Raw genomic sequence first — 19,081 nt, forward strand, 5'->3', positions numbered from 1 at the left:
TTGATTCAGCTTTGGTAATTCATATATATCTAGAAATCTGTCCATTTATTCTGTGTTTTCCATCTAAATAGAGTACAGGTGCTCGAAGTAGGTATGGATGATCATCTGGATTTCTACAGGATCCATTGTGACTTTACCCTTTTCATTCCTAATTGCATGGATTTGAATCTTTTCTTTCCTTTTATTTGATAAGGTTGGCTAAGGGTTTATCCCTTTTATTTAATCTTTCAAAGCACCAACTCTTCGATTCATTAATCCTCGGTCGTCTTACCTTAGTCTCTATTGTAGTAATTTCCCCTCTGATCTTTATAATTTCCTCCCTTGTATGAATTTTGGCTTGACTTATTCTTCTTTTTCTAGATGTTTGAGGCTTAACATTAGGTTGTTTATTTGAGCTTGTTCTGTTTTCCTGATGTGAGAATTTACTGTTACAAATTTTCCTCTTAGGACTGCTTTCATTGCATCCCATAGGTTCCAGTATGTTGTATTGGCATTATCATTTAATTGTACATACTATTTAATTTCTTCTTTAATTTCATCTGTGACCCATTGGTTTTTCAGGAAAGTCTTATTTAATTTCCATGTGTTTATGCAGTTTTTGTAGTTTCTTTTGCCATTGATTTCCAATTTCATTGCACTATGGTCACATAATATGCCTGGGATAGTTTTTTTTTTGGTACAGGGGATCGAACTCGGGTCCTTGCGCTTGCGCAGCAGGCGGCAAAACCACTGAGCTAAATCCATGCCTGGGATAATTTTAATTATTTTGCATTTACTTAAGCATGTTCTATGGACTAGTTTGTGGTCTATTTCGGAGAACATCTTATGTGCAGCTGAGAAGAATGTGTATTCTGATGTTGTGGGGTAGAACATTCTGTAAGACATCCACTAAGTCCATTTGTTCATGGGTTTGGTTCTGTTCTGAGATTTTTGTTGATTTTTTTTCTAGTTGATCTATTTGTGACAGTGGGGTATTGAGATCCCCCATTACAATTGTATTAGTGCTTATTTGATTTTTAATGTCCATTAACATTTGTTTTACATAATTGGGTACACTGGCATTTGGTGAATATATATTCATGATTGTTTTCTCTTCCTCTTGTATTCTTCCCTTTACAAAGATGTAGTGACCTTCTTTGTCTCTCTTAATCAGTCTTGGCTTGAAATCCACTTTGTCTGTATCCTGTCATTTTCAGTCTATGAATTTCTTTTTGAGTTAAATGTATTTCCTCTATGCGGCAAATTGTTGGATCTTGTTTTCTGATCCATTCTGCCAGTCTGTTTCTTTTGAAATATATTGGCTTATCCTTGTCATTTTATTTTCCTGCTGTTGGTTCCTATCTTTCCCCTCTGTTTAATTGTTTGCCCTGCCTGGTGGCTTCTTTCTATTGGTGTTCTTGGAGTTGTGGTCTTCATTATCTCTTTCTAAAATACCTTTCAGGGCATTTTGTAGAGCTGGTTTAGTGGTCATGAATTTCTTCAGTTGTTCTTTTTCATGGAAGTATCTTCTTTCTTTTTTTTTTAGTTCTTTGATTGGTACATTTTAGGTATACAATTCATTTGCATTTATCACTGGGTGTTTGTACCTGTACATGATATATCTTGGTTCGTATTTTTTTTCCCCATTACCTGTGCACCCTTCACCCCCTCCACCCTTCCCTATTTACATAGACATCATTTCCATTTTTTTTTCTTTTCTCATAGTTTTTTCTTTCCCTCTTTTCCTTCCCCCTCCCCGTCCCTTCACCCCTTCGTCTTTGAACCTTTTTCCTATTTCAGATTATCAATTATTCATTTTAATCATTTTAACCCTTGTTTACACTATCAGTTTCTCACACTAGAGAAACTATTTGGTATTTACACATGTGTGTCCTATTTATTTCACTTAAGAGTATGGCCTCGATATGCATCTGTTTAGCTATAAATAACTCTAGTTTTTTGTTCTTTATGGCTGAGTACTACTCCATTTTATTAAAAAACCACATTTTCTTTATCCAGTTTCCAGTTGATGGGCATTTGGGTTGCTTCCAAGTTTTAGCTACTACAAACTGTGCCTCTATGAACATGGGTGCACATACATTGCTGGGTTATGATTCTTTTAATTCTTTTGGGAAGATACCCAGCAGAGGAGTAGCTGGGTCAAATGGGACCTCTAGTCCTAGTTCTTTGAGGTATCTCCATACTGATTTCCACAGTGGTTGCACCAGTCTGCACTCCCACCAACAATGGAGAAGGGTTCCTTTCTCCCCACACCCCAGCCAGCATTTGTTATTGGTTGATTTCATGATAGCAGCCATTCTTTCTGGGGTGAGATGAAATCTCAGTGTTGTTTTCATCTACATCTCTCGAATGACCAGTGATGTTGAACATTTTTTCATATATTTATTTGCTGCTTTTACTTCTTTGTCTGAGAAATGTCTGTTCATTTCAGATGCCCATTTTTGAATTGGGTCTTTGAATTTGGGGGGTCTGATTTTTTTCAATTCTTTATATATTCTAGATAGTAATCCTTTGTCTGAGGTACAGCTGCTAAAATGTTTTCCCATATTGTAGGTTGTCTGTTAGCTCTGTGGGTGGTTTCTTTTGCAGTGCAGTAGCTTTTAAATAAGATGAGATCCCAGTTGTTGATTCTTTCTGCTAGTTCCCGTGCTACTGAGGTTTTGTTCATGAAGTCTTTTCCTATGCCAATGTCTTCAAAAGTTCTGCCTAACTTATCTTCCAGCAAGTTTAGTGTTTCTGTCTTAATATTTAGATCTTTAATCCAGAAAGTATCTTCTTTCTTCATTAAATTTGAAAGATAGTTTTGCAGAGTACATCAATCTGGGCTGGAGGTCTTTTTCTTTCAGAACCTGAAATACTTCAGTGCAAACTCTCCTTGACTTAAAGTTTTGTGTTGAGAAGTCTGCTGTGATTCTGATGGGCTTTCCTTTATAGGTGATTTTTTTTTTGTAACAGCTTTTTATAGTCTGTTCTTGTGGTGAATTTTGGGTTATTGATAATTGTATGTCTTGGTGTAGATTTATTTTGGTCATGGCTCATTGGAGTTTTATATCCCTCACTTATTTATGTGTCTAATTATTTTTTCCATGTTTGGAAAGTTTTCTGCCATTACTTCTTTGCACAGGCTTTGAATGACATTTGCACTATCTCCAACTCTCTCATTGACCCCGGTCGATGTTATATTGTCCTTTGCATCACCTTGCAATTGTTGGATTGACTTTTCATAGTCTCATGCCATTTTTAAGATATCTTCCTTTTCATGGCCGTTAACATTAACTGCATTCCTGTCTTGTAGTTTAGAAATTCTGTCCTCACCTTTGTTCAATCTATTGTGTATATTTTCAATAGAATTTTTAACTTCCTGGATATCTGTTTGAATCTGTTTCCTGAATTCCAATTCTTTCCTATGTTGGGCATTCATGGTTTCCATCATTTTCCTAAGCTCCTCTATTTTTTAATCTGTGTTTGTACTAGATTCATTGAGCATGTCTTTCATTTTGATTATCATTTGTTTTTTATCTGACAGATTATTTTCTCTATAACATCATGCATCTATTTTCTTTTGCTTCTATCGTCTCAGAAAATTTAGATGAGTGACTTATGATTTCCTCTATCTTTTTGTCTCCTGGACTTTTCCTAGGTGGGCTGGAGGTCAGACATTGCATGTTGCTTATGCATCTTGTCATTTTCTATTTTTAAATTTTATTTCATTTTCTGTGTTGATGCTTGTAAATTTCTTATGGCAGTTAGCTTTAACACTGGTATCAAGGCTTCCCTAGGAAATGTGTATTTCTCAGAGATGTCTTCTGGGTGTATGTGATTCTTAGTCTTTGTGCCTGTCCCAAGATCCTACCTTTCCAATTTCTTAAGGATCAGAAGTTGATATTTATTTGGCTCAGCACCCAGTCCTTTGGTACTGGACTATAGTTATGGTCATGTTCTCAGACAATCTCAGTGTTGTCATGTAAGGGAAAACAACTAATTACAACAGGTAGGACATCCTGGCTAAAGTAGTACAATTAGCAATATCAATAGCCTCAAGCACAGCCTAGAAACTGACAAATTGTAGTAATTATCAATTTGGTACATTTAAACATAGGAGCAAGACCCACAGTTATATAACACAATCCAACATAAACCAGGAACTTGTATGCAATGAGTTTCCCATAACGAGGTGATTTTACTCTTTGGGTGGATTTAAGAGAGATAGGGCACAAAACGGAGAGATAAATGAAGAAAAATGTAGTAGAGGCAAGCCTAGAGGACAACAGATGATCATCCAAGGTTTGGGTAACTAAAGAAGTGGGCAGGAGAGAAAGTGTGAAGGGTAAAGCAAAAGGATATCGAAGTGAACCAGAAAAACAAGAGACGATTTTCACTCACATGAAAATATCATAAACTCAAGAGAGATAATTGAGGGAAGAAAGAAAGAAGATAAGTAGATCAAGATAAACATAAAGGTAAAAACCTAAAAAAAAACCAACAGAAAGAGGAAATAAAACTAACAAAGAAAGAAAAAATAATAAAATTAAAAAATAAAATTCCTCTTTAGTCCACAGTTCTGTGGTAGTGTCCAAGAAAAGTAGTGTCCTAGAACTGTGCTGTGTATCCCTGCCACATCTGGGTATGAGTTTGATCTTGTTGGAGCTGGGGCCAGTGTTCAGCGAGAAGCTTTTTAGATGTCTCTCTCTGGCACACCCATGCCTCCTTCCCTTGGGTTGCTGTGCTGCCCTCAGGCAGGGACAGCCCGGGGCCACTCCCAGTCCCTGTACCGTTGGCTCCACTCAAGTCCCAACTTTGGAGCATGACAGAGAAAGAAAAACAAAAGGGGGCGTGGCTCTTCCATTGGGAAGGGAGCAGAGTCTGCTCTGTGTTTGCCAGGGACAGCGAAATCTCATGCCAGGCTGCAGTGTCCTTTGTGTGGAGGAGGCTAAAGATACAAGAGGCCTTCTTTCCAAAATCCATCTTTGTGGCTTGAGTTAGCCGCGCCTTTTCAGTCCATCCATTTCTGGGGGACTTCCCAGCATGGCGATTCTTGGTCTGCGCTGCTCATGCCACTGGTAGCCTTGTGGGTTGATGTGCTGTTTTATGAAGTATCGTGCCACTCTTTCTTTTTTAATTAATTTTATTGGTGCATTTTAGGTATACAATATAATGACATTCATCATTGGAAATTCGCACCTTTACATAATCTTTCTTGGTTCTTATTTTTTCCCCCTTCCCCTGCCCTCCCTTCAACCACTCCATCCCTCCCTATTTACAAAGACTTTGTTTCTATTTTTTCATTTTCTCATATTAATTCCATTCCCTTCTTTCCTTTCGCCTACCCCTCCCACTTCCCCTTCCCCTTTGCCCCTTTTCTTCCTATTTCACATTATCTATTATACCTTTTAGTCCTTATTTACACTTTCAGTTTCTCACACTAGAGAAACTATTTGGTATTTACACATGTGTGTCCTATTTATTTCATTTAAGAGTATCACCTCAATGTGCATCCATTTAGCAATAAATATCTCTAATTTCTCATTTTTTATGGCTGAGTAGTACTCTATTTTATAAAAATAAAACCACATTTGCTTTATCCAGTCTCTAGTTGGTGGGCAGTTGGGCTTCTTCCAAGTTTTAGCTATTACAAATTGTGCTGCTATGAACATGGGTGCACATATATCACTGTGGTATGATTCTTTTAATTCTTTGGGGAAGATACCCAGCAGGGGAATAGCTGGGTGAAATGGGACTTCCTGTCCTAGTTCTTTGAGGTTATCTCCGTACTGACTTCCACAGTGCTTGCACCAGTCTACATTCCCACCAGCAGTGGAGTAGGGTTCCTCTTCCCCCACAGCCCCCCTAGCATTTGTTATTGGTTGATTTCATGATAGCAGCCATTCTTTCTGGGGTGAGGTGGAATCTCAGTGTTGTTTTCATTTGCATCTCTCAAATGACCAGTGATGTTGTACATTTTTTCATGTGTTTATTTGCTATTTCTACTTCTTTGTCTGAGAAATGTCTGTTCATTTCACGTGCTTATTTTTGGATTGGATCTTTAAATTTGGGAGGTCTGATTTTTTAAAGTTCTTTTTATATTCTAGATAGTAGTCCTTTGTCTGAGGTACAGCAGGTGAAGATGTTTTTCCCACATTGTGGGTTGTGTCTTCACACTGTTGGTGGTTTCTCTTGCTGTGCAGAAGCTTTTTAGTAAGAAGTGATCCCACTTGTTGATTGTTTGTGCTAGTTCATGGGCAACTGAGGTTTTGTTCATAAAATCTTTTCTTACACCAGTGTCTTCAAGAGTTCTACCTAACCTCTGTTCCAGCCGGTTCAGCATCCCATGTAGCTGTTTTATTTGATCTCCTGGTCTCTTATTTCAGATTGGTTTGGCATCAGGATGTATGTCCCTGGCTTTCTTCCAATTAATTACCTGTATTTTTAGTTGATTTTTCTCTGATTAGGTCCAATGTGACTCCTCCTCCCTTCAACGCTGTTGAATCTCCCCGGAAAGACATTTTTGTCCCTTTCAATTCTGGGCTAGAGTCTAGCACAGATGAAAAGGAATGATTTAGGCAAAGAATAGGAAGTAGGGAGGAAGAGAAAGAGAGGCAGAATGCTTAGATAATCAAAAAACTCTTGTCTGATTAAATGTACCTTTCAAATAGTACTGAGGCCATGATAAAACTATTGAAGAGAGTAATGAGAAAGGGAAGTTGGATACCTGGTGTTGCAAGATGACAACCTCACCTGCCTTCTTTCTTGCTCTCATTTCTTTTTATCTTTTCTTTCTTCCTTTTTTTGTGGTAGTAGGGATCAAACACAAGGCCTTCGCACCGAGCTACATCCTGAGCCTTTTTAAATTTTTATTTTAAGACAAGGTCTCAGTAAGTCACTAAGTTGCCCAGATTGAGCTTGAATTTGTGCTCCTCTTTCCTCAGACTTCCCAGAGTGCTGGAATTACAGGCAGGTGCGACTATGCCCAGCTACCCTCATTTCTTTTAAATTTGGATTTATGGACTAATTGATCCTCCCTAGAGTAATTTTCCACAAATCCTAATCGTGATAGAGACTAGGAAAGCCATAACTTTAATACATTATTTTTTGAGTCTACAAAGTTCTTGGGAAGATTCTGCAGGAGCAACTCTTTCCAATCTGATGACAGACATTTGTGCTGACACCATGTCTCATCCCACAATTTGGATGGTGTTAAATTATCCATCCCTTAGAGTTCTGTAATCTCTTGGCCCCAGTGAGATGCATCGCTGGGGCTGTTACCTGCTTGCTGATCTGACCACTTCTCCCTTCCCATGGTAGTTTTCTGTGTTTATGTTCTTTGTCTACCAAGGCACAAGTCCACAGGAGGAATGTGTGTAATAGCCATGGTGGTGGCTCTATTTAGCTTCATAAGGACTATAAAACCCAATGCTCCAGTATCTTATCAGTCACCCTTTCCTACAGTCTCTCACCACATTGCTTGGCCTTTTTCCCCTGTAGACCTGCTTACTTTCCTATTCTTTCCTGGAATCTCTTGTTAAGTATTTCCATCCTGAAATTTAGTAGCCTTCAATTTAAACATACAGAGCAGCTTAGCTGTCCATTTCCACCTTCCTTACTAACTTGTGCCTTAATTACACAGCCTACATTCATGTATTCTGATTCATTAATGTACTTTTACTCCTGAGCTCTCCTCTTAGTGTCACAGGACACCTGGCAGGGACAGTGTGATGTCATCTTCCTTTTATTTCTAGTCATTAGAAATGGATTAGAAATTTAGCTTTCTAGTAGAATAAAGTATTAATTATTCCTTTCTTCTCTAAACCTCATTCTTAAAAGGCAGAAAAAAGTACAATCAATTTGTGTTTTATGTAATGATTTTTTAAGAACTTTGATCCATTTGTATGAGATAAATATTTCACTTTAAATGCAGATGGAAATTTACATTCTACTATATATACAACTGCAAGATATCTCAACTGAAAAAGAAACCCTAGGGAAGAAACCAAATGGGCTCATTATTTAAGTGGGCTCAGTTTATCTGTTTGCTGACTTTTCACATCTAAACATGTTGGAATTGATAATTGATGTAAAACATCATCTTTGATTAAATTCCGGTGTAGCAGAGTACAAAGAACTCCAGATACCTGAAACCATGTCAATTTATATTTTTGGAATTATTTAGGGATACAAATTATAACTAACCAAGTCAGAATACCTGAGGTATAGATCAAGCTCAATCTCTTTCAACCATGAAGCCCTGAATGGGCCTTACTATAGTATTCAAAAAAAAATTTCAATCAGTTTTACCTATCCCAGGGTTCCTCGGCTTTGGCGCTTTTGATATATGTGGCTGGATTGGTTTGGTGGAGAGATTGTCCTGCATATTGTAAAATGTTCATTAGCATTCCTGACATCTATCCGCTAGGTACCAGTAGCATCACTATTCCCCATTGTGATGACCAAAAATATTTTCAGACATGGACAGATGTTTCCTGGGAGATAAAATCAGCACTATTTTTTTAAAATTTAATTTTATTGGTACATTTTAGGTATACAATATAATGACATTAACCACTGGAAATTTGCACTTTTACATAATCTTTCTTGGTTCTTGTTTTTCACCCTTGCCCAGCCCTCCCTTCAACCCCTCCATTCCTCCCTATTTACAAAGATTTTGTTCCTATTTTTCCATTTTCTCATATTAATTCCATTCCCTTCTTTCCTTTCCCCTACCCCTCCCATTTCTCTTTCACCTTTGCTCCGTTTCTTATTTCACATTATCTATTATACCTTTTAGTACTTATTTACACTTTCAGTTTCTCACACTAGAGAAATGATTTGGTATTTACACATGTGTGTCCTATTTATTTCACTTAAGAGTATAACCTCAATGTGCATCCATTTAGCTATAAATGTCTCTTAATTTCTCATTTTTTATGGCTGAATAATACTCCATTTTATTAAAGAAACATATTTGCTTTATCCAGTCTCCAGTTGATGGGCACTTGGGCTGCTTCAAAGTTTTAGCTATCACAAATTCTGCTGCTATGAACATGGGTGCAATATATCACTGTGCTATGATTCTTTTAATTCTTTGGGGAAGATACCCAGCAGGGGAATAGCTGGGTGAAATGGGACTTCCTGTCCTAGTTCTTTGAGGTAGCTCCATACTGATTTCCACAGTGATTGCACCAGTCTACACTCCCACCAGCAGTGGAGTAGGGTTCCTTTTTCCCCACAGGCCCACCAGCATTTGTTATTGGTTGATTTCATGATGGCAGCCATTCTTTCTGGGGTGAGGTGGAATCTCAGTGTGGTTTTCATTTGCATCTCTCAAATGACCAGTGATGTTGTACATTTTTTCATATGTTTATTTGCTATTTCTACTTCTTTGTCTGAGAAATGTCTGTTCATTTCAGATGCCCATTTTTGGATTGGGTCTTTAAATTTGGGAGGTCTGATTTTTTTCAGTTCTTTATAGATTCTAGATAGTAGACCTTTGTCTGAGGAAGAGCAGGTGAAGATTTTTTCCCACATTGTGGGCTGTCTCTTCCCACTGCTAGTGGTTTCTCTTGCTATGCAGAAGCTTTTTAATAAGAAGAGATCCACTTGTTGATTGTTTTGGCTAGTTCATGGGCAACTGAGTTTTTGTTCATAAAATCTGTTCCTACACCAATGTCTTCACGAGTTCTACCTAACCTCTGTTCCAGCTGGTTCAACATTTCTGTTTTAATATTTAGATCTTTAATCCATTTTGATTTTAGTTTAGTGCATGGTGAGCTACATAGGTCTAGTTTTAATCTTTAGCAAGATGAAAGCCAATTTTTCCAGCACCATTTATTAAAGAGGCTACCTTTCCTCCAGTGAAAGTGTTTGGCTCCTTTGTGGAAGATGGGGTGACTGAGTGTGTATGGAGTGTTTTCTGCATCTTCTAATCTGTTCCACTGGTCCTCAGGTCTATTTCTTTGCCAGTACCATGCTGTTTTTATCACAGCAGCTTTTTAGTATAGTTGCAAGTTGGGGGTTATAATACCCTCTGCCATGTCTCTGTTACCTAGAATTGCTTTTGCCATTCTGCATCTCTTCTTGTTCCAAATGAATTTTTGGATTATTTTTTCAAGCTCCATGAAGTATGCTATTGGGATTTCAATTGGGATTGCATTGAATCTATATAGGACTTTTGGAAGTATGGCCATTTTCACTATGTTGATCCTTCCTACCCAGGAACAGGGGATGTCTTTATATTTTCTGATATCATCTTCAATCTCTCCTTTCAGAGTGCTATAGTTTTCAGACAAGAGGTCTCTGATTTCTTTTGTTAGATTGATTCCTAGGTATTTCAGTTTTTTTGGATGCTATTGTGACAGGAATTGTTTGCCCTATTTCTCTCTCAGTGAGTCTGTTGTTCGTGTAGAGAAAAGCTATTGATTTTTGTGTGCTGACCTTGTAACCAGCTACTTTACTGAATTTGGTTATTAAGTCTGGAAGACTTTTGGTGGAGTTCTTTGTTGGAGTTCTTCTATATAGAGTATCATATCATCTGCAAATAATGACAGTTTGATGTATTCATTTCCTATCTTTATTCCTTTTATTTCTAATTGCTGTGGCTAATGTTTCCAAGACTATATTGAACATAAGTGGTGATACTAGACATCCTTGTCTTGTTCCTGATTTTAGTGTGAAGGATTTCAGTTTTTGACCATTTAGTATGATGTTGGCTGTTGGTTTTTCATAGATGGCTTTTATCAGATTGAGGTAGACACCGACTGTTCCAATTTTCTGTAGGGTTTTATCATAAATACGTGCTGGATTTTGTCAAAGGCTTTTTCTGCATCTATTGAGATGATCATATGTTTTTGTCCTTGGCTCTATTGTTATAGTATATACCATTTATTGATTTGTATTTGTTGAACCATCCCTGCATCCCTGGGATAAATCCCACTTGGTCAGGGTGTATGATCTTCTTGATGATCTTCTGCATTCTATTTGCCAGTATCTTATTAAGGATTTTTGCATCTATGTTCCTCAGTGAGTTTGGCCTATAGTTCTCCTTTTCGGTTAGGTCTTTCTCTGCTTTGGGGATCAAGGTGATGCTTGCTTCCAGGAATGAATTTGGGAGTATTGCTTCCCTTTCAATTTCGTTGAAGAGTTTAAACAGTAGTGGCAGTAGTTCCTCTCTAAATGTCTTGTAGAATTCAGCAGTGAAGCCGTGAGGACCTGGGCTTTTCTTAGTTGCTAAGTTTTTAATTACATTTTCAATTTCATTGATTGATGTTGGGTTGTTTGGAATTTTTAGGTCTTCTTTGTTCAACTTTTGTAATTCATATGTATCTAGGAATCTGTCCATTTATGTGTTTTCCATCTTATTGGCATATAGGTTCTTGAAGTCGGTATTGATGGCTCTCTGGATTTCTGCTGAGTCTGTTGTAATTTCATCCTTTTCATTCCTAATTGAATGGATTTGGGCCTTTTCTTTCCTTTTTATGATAAGATTGGCCAAGGGTTTGTCAATTTTGTTTATTCTTTCGAAGAACCATCTCTTCGCTTGGTCAATTTTTTGTATCATTCTCTTAGTCTCCATTGCATTTATTTCTGCTCTGATCTTTATAATTTCCTCCCTTGTATGAACTTTGGGTCTGTCCTGCTCTTCTTTTTCTAGAAGCTTGAGGTTCAGCATCAGGTTGTTTAATTGGGCTCGCTCTGTTTTCCTCATATGAGTATTCACTGCTATGAATTTCCCTCATAAGACTGCTTTCATTGTGTCCCATAGATTCCGATATGTTGTACTGTCATTGTCATTTAATTGTAGGAACTCTCTGATTTCTTCTTTAATTTCCTCTGTGACCCATTGGTTATTCAGAAGTGTGTTGTTCAGTTTCCATGTGTTTATGAAATTTTTGCTGTTTCCTTTGCTATTGATCTCCAATTTCATCACACTATGGTCTGATAATATACAGGGTATAAGTTCAATTCCTTTGCACTTACTTAAACATGTTCTATGAGCAAGTATGGGGTCTATTTTGGAGACCAACACATGTGCAGCTGAGAAGAGTGTGTATTCTGATTTTGTGGGGTGGAATACTCTGTAAACATTTGTTAAGTTGATTTGTTCAAGTGTTTGATTGAGTTCTAGTATTTCATTGCTTTTTTTTCATCTAGTTGATCTATCTCTTTGTGACAGTAGGATATTGAGGACCCCACTACAATTGTATTAGTTGTTATATGATTTTTCATGTCTGTTAGTATTTATTTTATATACTTGGGCACACTAGTGTTTGTTGCATGTATATTTATGATTGTTATCTCTTCCTCTTGAATTGTTCCCTTTACAAAGATGTAGTGTCCTTCTCTGTCTCTCTTAATCAGTGTTGGTTTGAAATCCACTTGATCTGCAAAGAGGATAGCTACTCCTGCTTTTTTTCGGGTTCCCATCACATGGAGTATTGTTTTCCACCCTTTATTTTCAGTCTATGAGTTTCTTTTTGAATTAAGTGTGTTTCTTGTATGCAGCATATTGTTGGCTTTTGCTTCTTGACCCATTCTGCCAGTCTATTTCTTTTGATTGGTGAATGAGACCATTAACATTGATGGTTATAACTGAAACATATAGACTTGTCATTGCCATGATTTTTTCTCTTTTTTTTCCCATTAAGTTTATTGGTACATTTTATGTATAAAATACAGTTACATTCATCATTGGGATCTTGTGCCATTACATGAGAATATTGGTTCTTATTTTTTTCCCCCTTCCCTTGCCTTCCCCTTCACCCTGTCTACCCTTACTGATTTACATCCTTTGCTTCCATTTTTGTCCTTTTCTCATATTTTTTCTTTTCCCTTTTTTCCTTTCCCCCACAACTCTCACTTCCCCTGCTCCTTTAGACTTTTTCTTGCTATTACACAATATCAATTATAGATTTTTAAATTACAATATTAAGATCTAGGAGATATTACCACAGATTTTACAGAATTTAAAAGGATATAGAAAGCATATTACAAAAATCTTTTTTGACATAAATTTGACAACTTCTAAGAAGTACCTTGGAAGAAAAATTAATGAGCCTAACTCTGGAGGAAATATAAAATTTGAATAGCACCTATTAAAGAAAGTATATTCCTAGCTTGAAAACCTACCTATATGACAACAGCAGGCTCATATACATTTTAACTGATAAATTATATCACACAATTAAAACAGTAAAAAGAAGGAACACTTCTCCCCTCATTTTAGGAAATCAACATTGTGCTAATCCTAAAACTGGATAAAGATAATAGAAGAAAAAAGTATGAACATAGATAGAAATTTGTTTAACAAAACAATTAGAAGTCAGATCTGGCAGTATGTAGAAAGCGATTTTGTTATAGGGATGGCAGTGTTGGTTCAGCATTGGAAGATCCATCCCCAAAAGTCATCATTTTAACAGAGGGAAGGAAAAAGCCATATGATCCTGTCACTAGTTGCAGAAAAAGTATTGGACTAAATTCTACAGCTGTTCATGGTAAAAGCTATCAGGAGACTAGAAGTAGAACAGAACCTTCTCAACAGATTAAAGACACGTACTCCATACTTCCAGTGAGAACGCCTTATATGAATGGAGAAGATACAGTGCTTTCTCCTTAAAGTGGGGAACAAGGGCAGATATGCTTACTTTTTATCTGTCCATTAAACTTTGAAACCTAGGCCCCACCAAAATAGTCTGGCAATAAAATGACACAATTAGGACAGGATTGGCAAGGTAGAAGCAAAATTTTTATATGTAGATGAAATAATCATCTTCAGAGAAAATACTAAGAAATCTCTAGGAGTCCCTAGAACTTGTATTTGAATTGAGCAGGATTAGAAAACACAAGGTATATATAAAAATTCAGGTCTGTGTATACTTGCTATAAATGAAGAATTGGATATTGAAATCTAAAAGTTATGTAGAAGTACAAAGGACCTAGAAAAGTTAAAAAAACCAAAAAACCAGTGTTGGAAGATGTTGAGTACTTAATTTTAAGACTTCTTCTAAAGCAACAGTAATCAAGACAGTGTTGGTGTAAGGAAAGACATATACATCATTTGAATAAAACAGAGAATCTAGAAATAGAACCACACATATATGGTCCACTGAGTTTTGAAAGATTATTTAACATTAGCATTTTATAGAATATAAACTCAATTCAAGAGCTAAGGAAGAGATAGTGTTTTCAGCAAATGGCAGTAGAACACCTGGCATCCGTATATAAAAAATTAACCTCAATCCTTTTTTTCCATACATGAAAATAACTTGAAGGGATCTATGAACCTAAATATGAAAGCCTAAAAGTATAAAGATTTAAGAAGAAATTATAAGGGAAAATGTTTATGAATTTAGGGTAGGCAAGAACTACCTAGGATACAAAAAACATGATGTATAAAAGAAAAAAATTGATAAATGAGATTCCATCAAAATTTAGAACTTTAAATGACATCATTAAAATGAAAAGTAGTCCTTAAACATACCATATTTATAATGCATATAACCTATGACCAGAATATATGAAGAACTCTTACAGGTCATTAATAGACAACCCAATTAAAAAGTAAACATAAGAAGATGATAAATAGCCAGTATAGCACAAGGAAAGGTGTGCAACTCTAGAATCAGAAAAATACTAATCAGTACAGTAACAAGATTGAATTATACACTCATTAGGGAGATGAAGTTAAAAGTTTTAAAAGCCTTGTCATGACTTTTTCTTTTTGTTGGATTCTCCCCCTTTGCGTTTAATTTGTCACGCCCAGTGGATTCATTCTGCTGGGTTTCCTGGGGTTGTGATCCTCATTGTCTTTTCCTAGGATATTGTCTAAAATTTTTTGGAGTGCCTGTTTGGTATTCATGAAGTTCCTGAGGTGCTCTTTATCATGAAAGTATCTTATTTCTCCATCAATTTTGAAAGATAGTTTTGCAGGGTACATCAATCTGGGTTGGGGACTGTTTTCCTTTAGGGCTTGAAATACATCACTCCAAGTTCTTCTTGCCTTGAGGGTTTGCACTGAGAAGTCTGCTGTGATTCTGATGGGCTTCCCTTTGTATGTGATTTGTTTCTTTTCTCTCACTGCTTGTAGAATTTTGTTCTTCTGTTGGATTTCTGGAATCCTAACTATTATATGTCTATTTGTAGATTTTTTTTTGATCAAGGCTATTTGGAGTCCTATATGCCTCACTTATCTGTATGTCAAGTTCTTTTCCCCTCCTTGGGAAGTTTTCTGCCATCACTTCTGTGAACAGATTTTTTATGTCATCTGCACTCTCTCCTGTTTCTTCATTGATTCCAATCAGTCTTATGTTATTCTTCTTTGCGTTGTCTACAGCTGCTGGATTGATTTCTCATGTTCCCTTACAATTTTAAAGCAATTTTTTCTTTTACTTGTCACTAATTGCCATCTTTTCTTCTATATCTGAAATTATATCCTCACATTGGTTCATTCTGCTGTGCTGACTTTCGATGGAGTTTTTAATCTCCTGGAAATCTGTTTGCATCTGTTTTATCGATTCCATTTGTTTCCTGTGTTGGGATTCCATCATGTTCCTCAGATCCTTTTTTTTAAATCTGTGTCCTCTCTAGATTTATTAATCATGTCTTGCACCATGTGCACAATCTTTGCTGTTATCTGAGTAATTTTTTCTGCTTTCATTTTTCCTAGATCCTCTTTTGTTGCCAGTTCAGAGAGTCCAGGTAGTTGAGTATCAGATTGTTCCATCTCATTTCCCTTTGGGGTTGCTATAAGTGATCCAGAAGTCTGTTTTTGAGGCTTGTTTTTGTGTCTTCTCATTTCCACAGAGGGTGGTGCATCTGGTGCCCACACGGCTCACCTTCTCTGCCCTAGGAGCTTGAGAGGGCAGCGGGGGAGCTTCCTTCCGATTGCTGGGACTGGCTCAGCTTCCCTGCCCTAGGAACTTGGGATGGCGGGGGAGCTTCCTTCTGGGTGCTGGGACCAGCTCAGCTTCTCTGCCCTAGGATCTTGGGTTGGTAGCAGGGGAGCTTCCTTCTCAGTGCTGGGACTGGCTCACCTTCTCTCTCCTAGGAGCTTGGGATGGCAGCCAGGGAGCTTCCTTCTGGGTGCTGGGACCGGCTCAGCTTCTCTGCTCTAGGAGCTTGGGATGGTGGCCAGGGAGCTTCCTTCTGGGTGCTGGGACCGACTCAGCTTCTCTGCCCTAGGAGCTTGGGATGGTGGCTGGGGAGCTCATGACTTTTTCTTTTTGTTGTATTTCCCCCCTCCGTTTGCCTTTTGTTTCTTGTTATGCCCAATGGATTCATTCTTCTGGGCTTCCTGGGGTTGTGATCCTCGTTGTCTTTTCCCAGGACATTGTCTAAATTTTTTTGGAGTGCTCTTTTGGTATTCATGTAGTTCCTAAGATGCTTCTTTGTCATGAAAGTTTTGCAGGGTACATCAATGTGGCTTGGAGGTTGTTTTTTTTTTTAGGGCTTGGAGTACGTCACTCCCAAGCTCTTCTTGCCTTGAGGGCTTGCATTGAGAAGTCTGCAGTGATTCTGATGGACTTTTCTTTGTATGTGTCTTGTTTCTTTTCTCTATCTGCTTGTACAATTTTGTTCTTCTGTTGGGTTTCTGGAATCTTAACAATGATATGCCTATGTGTAGATTTTTTTGATCAAGGCTAGTTGTAGTCCTATGTGCCTCACTTATCTGTATGCCAAGTTCTTTTCCCCTCCTTGGGAAGTTTTCTGCCAACACTTCTGTGAATAGTTTTTTATTCATCTGCACTCTCTCCTCTTTCTTCATTGACTCCCACCAGTCTTATGTTATTCTTCTTTGCATCGTCTAGCAGCTGCTGGATTGATTTCTCGTGGTCCCTTACTATTTTAAATAAATTTTTCTTTTCCTGGTCAGTAATTGCAATCTTATCTTCTATATCTGAAATTCTATCCTCACACTGGCTCATTCTGCTGCATAAACTTTCAGTGGAGTTTTTAATTTTTAGAAATCTGTTTGCATCTGTTTTATGGATTCCATTTGCTTCCTAAGTTGGGATTCCCTCATGTTCCTCAGCTCCTCTATTTTTTATGTGTCCTCTCTAGATTTGTTAATCATGTCTTGCACCATGGGCACTATCTCTGCTGTTATCTGAGTAAGTATTTCTGATTTCATTTTTTCCGGATCCTCTTTTTTGGCCAGTTCAGGGAGTCCAGGTGGTTGAGTATCAGAGTATTCCATCTCATTTCCCTTTTGGTTTGCTTAAGGTGATGTAGAAGTCTGCCCTTGAGACTTGTTTACCTGTCTGCTCATTTTGATGGGGGTGGCATGTGCTGCTGGTGTCCATGCAGCTTACCTCCTCTGCTCTGGGTGTGGTGGTATGGCAGCCTGGAAGCCTCCTCCTCTGCGCTTGGAGTGGTGGAACCAAATCACCACTATTGATAACCACCGATACATATAGTCCTTGTATGTATGTGGTTATACAAAGTAGTCTGTAAACTTGGATTGATTCCATATTAATATCCCCCCAAATCTATTAACCTTGTTGCACATGCCCTGAAGCAATTATTGGAGTGTAGCACAATTGCAGGCCTGAAGTCCTGATTACAATTGGAAGCACAGCTTCTCAAACTTCAATATGTATGCTCGCCATCTAGATATCTTGTTTAATAATGAAATATTAATCTGTTAGTTTTGGGGTGATATGTGAAAGTCTTCTGGAACAAATTTCCATGTAATGGTGTTGGTCCAAGGATCACACTTTGAGTAGCAAGGCTCTAAATAATGATTTAGTGCTTTGTGATATCAACCTTTTTTCTGGACAGTGTCACTATTGGTCTCTGATTGGCCCTCCAGAACCCTGTGAGTTGTGGTTTGATATTGCCTTGTTTTACCTTTGTTTCAGGCTGTTGCTACGAATCCCACTGTACTCCTTCAGTATGGTGCTAGTGGATAAGCATGGCATGGACAAGGAGCGCTTTATTTCCCTGGTGACACCTGTGGCCCTCTTCAACCTGATTGACACTTTCCCCTTGAGAAAAGAGGAGATGGTCCTGCAAGCTGAAATGGGCCAGCGCTGTACCACCTGATGTGATGTTCCTTTATCAGCTGTACCTCTCCTCTTTCTACATAGTGTCACACACATGGGAAGGCCTTAAAAGTCTTTGATGTACAGATTTTTATTTGTAATTTTTAAAGTCTATTTTATTATGAGCTTTCTTTGCCCTTAAAAATTGGTACAATGCTTCTTTTTACTTTGAAATGTTTCAAAAAATTATACAAACACATTTACTCTTTTTAGCCCTCCTAACTCCATTGTGGCTGGTCAATTTGAAAGGAAATTAGAAACTATAACCATATACATGCTTTCAACATGTTATAGCTTTTCTCTATTGTGTTGTTTATATAAAACTTTTATTAATAAAATATTTTGGAGCAAATTTATTAAAGCTTATTTTGTTTATGAAGCACTAGCCATACTTGCTCAATGTACTCAATGGTTTTAGATACTTTAGGAATGTGAAAATGTCTTGTCAAGAGCCCATTTGAGCTGGAAGAGAGCCGTGCTCTCAGGTGACAGAATAGCCAATCAAAGAAACAAGCCAAAAATGAAAACATGAAGCCTAAATCACAGCAATGGTTTAAGCAAGACACAAAAACTAGAGAAAGCATCAATTTCCTCTGTTCCCCTTTTCCCATGAAACAGCACATTGGTTGGAAGTCAGGTGGAGTGTTGCAGATGTGAAGTCATTGCAAATCTGAGGGAGCCCCAAATTAAAAGCTCTGGCAGTCTTATAAACCCCAGAGTTAGGCAGAGGGCAAAAAGTGAAAAAAATCAGGTTGAGAAAAAGTGTCTTCAAAGTTTCCCCCTATTCCCCAGCCCCTACAAGGAGATCTCAGCAGAGGTGCATAAAGAAGAGTTTTGGCTAAAACCTCAGACAAATAGGTCTAGAAATGAAGGCATTGGAGCAAGGAATGCAAATACAGGCACACACACACAGCTCCACATCTGTGGTTCAACCAACTTCTAGTTTAAAATATTCAGAAAAATGGTAACATCTGTACTGAACATTTATAGACATTTTTCTTCTTGTTCCCCAAAGTGTACAGTATAGCAACCTTTTGCATAGCATTTAC

At 37.6% G+C, this 19,081-nt stretch overlaps 1 protein-coding gene across 2 annotated transcripts in view; it reads left to right on the forward strand.

The window, feature by feature from the left end:
• Positions 1-18,393, forward strand: part of Srpx (sushi repeat containing protein X-linked) — a 106,929-nt gene extending 88,536 nt beyond the window's left edge. For both annotated transcript variants that reach the window (XM_004850028.3, XM_013074019.3), the window contains one exon: positions 17,850-18,393. In XM_004850028.3, the coding sequence (XP_004850085.1) occupies positions 17,850-18,033 (184 nt within the window). In that variant the 3' untranslated portion in view covers positions 18,034-18,393. The remainder of the gene's footprint in view (positions 1-17,849) is intronic.
• Positions 18,394-19,081: the final 688 nt, after the last annotated feature.

This window comes from Heterocephalus glaber, unplaced genomic scaffold, assembly GCF_053883595.1.
Source record: "Heterocephalus glaber isolate CG9 unplaced genomic scaffold, H.glaber_assembly_v1.0 deba00001547, whole genome shotgun sequence".
NCBI lineage: Eukaryota > Metazoa > Chordata > Mammalia > Rodentia > Bathyergidae > Heterocephalus > Heterocephalus glaber.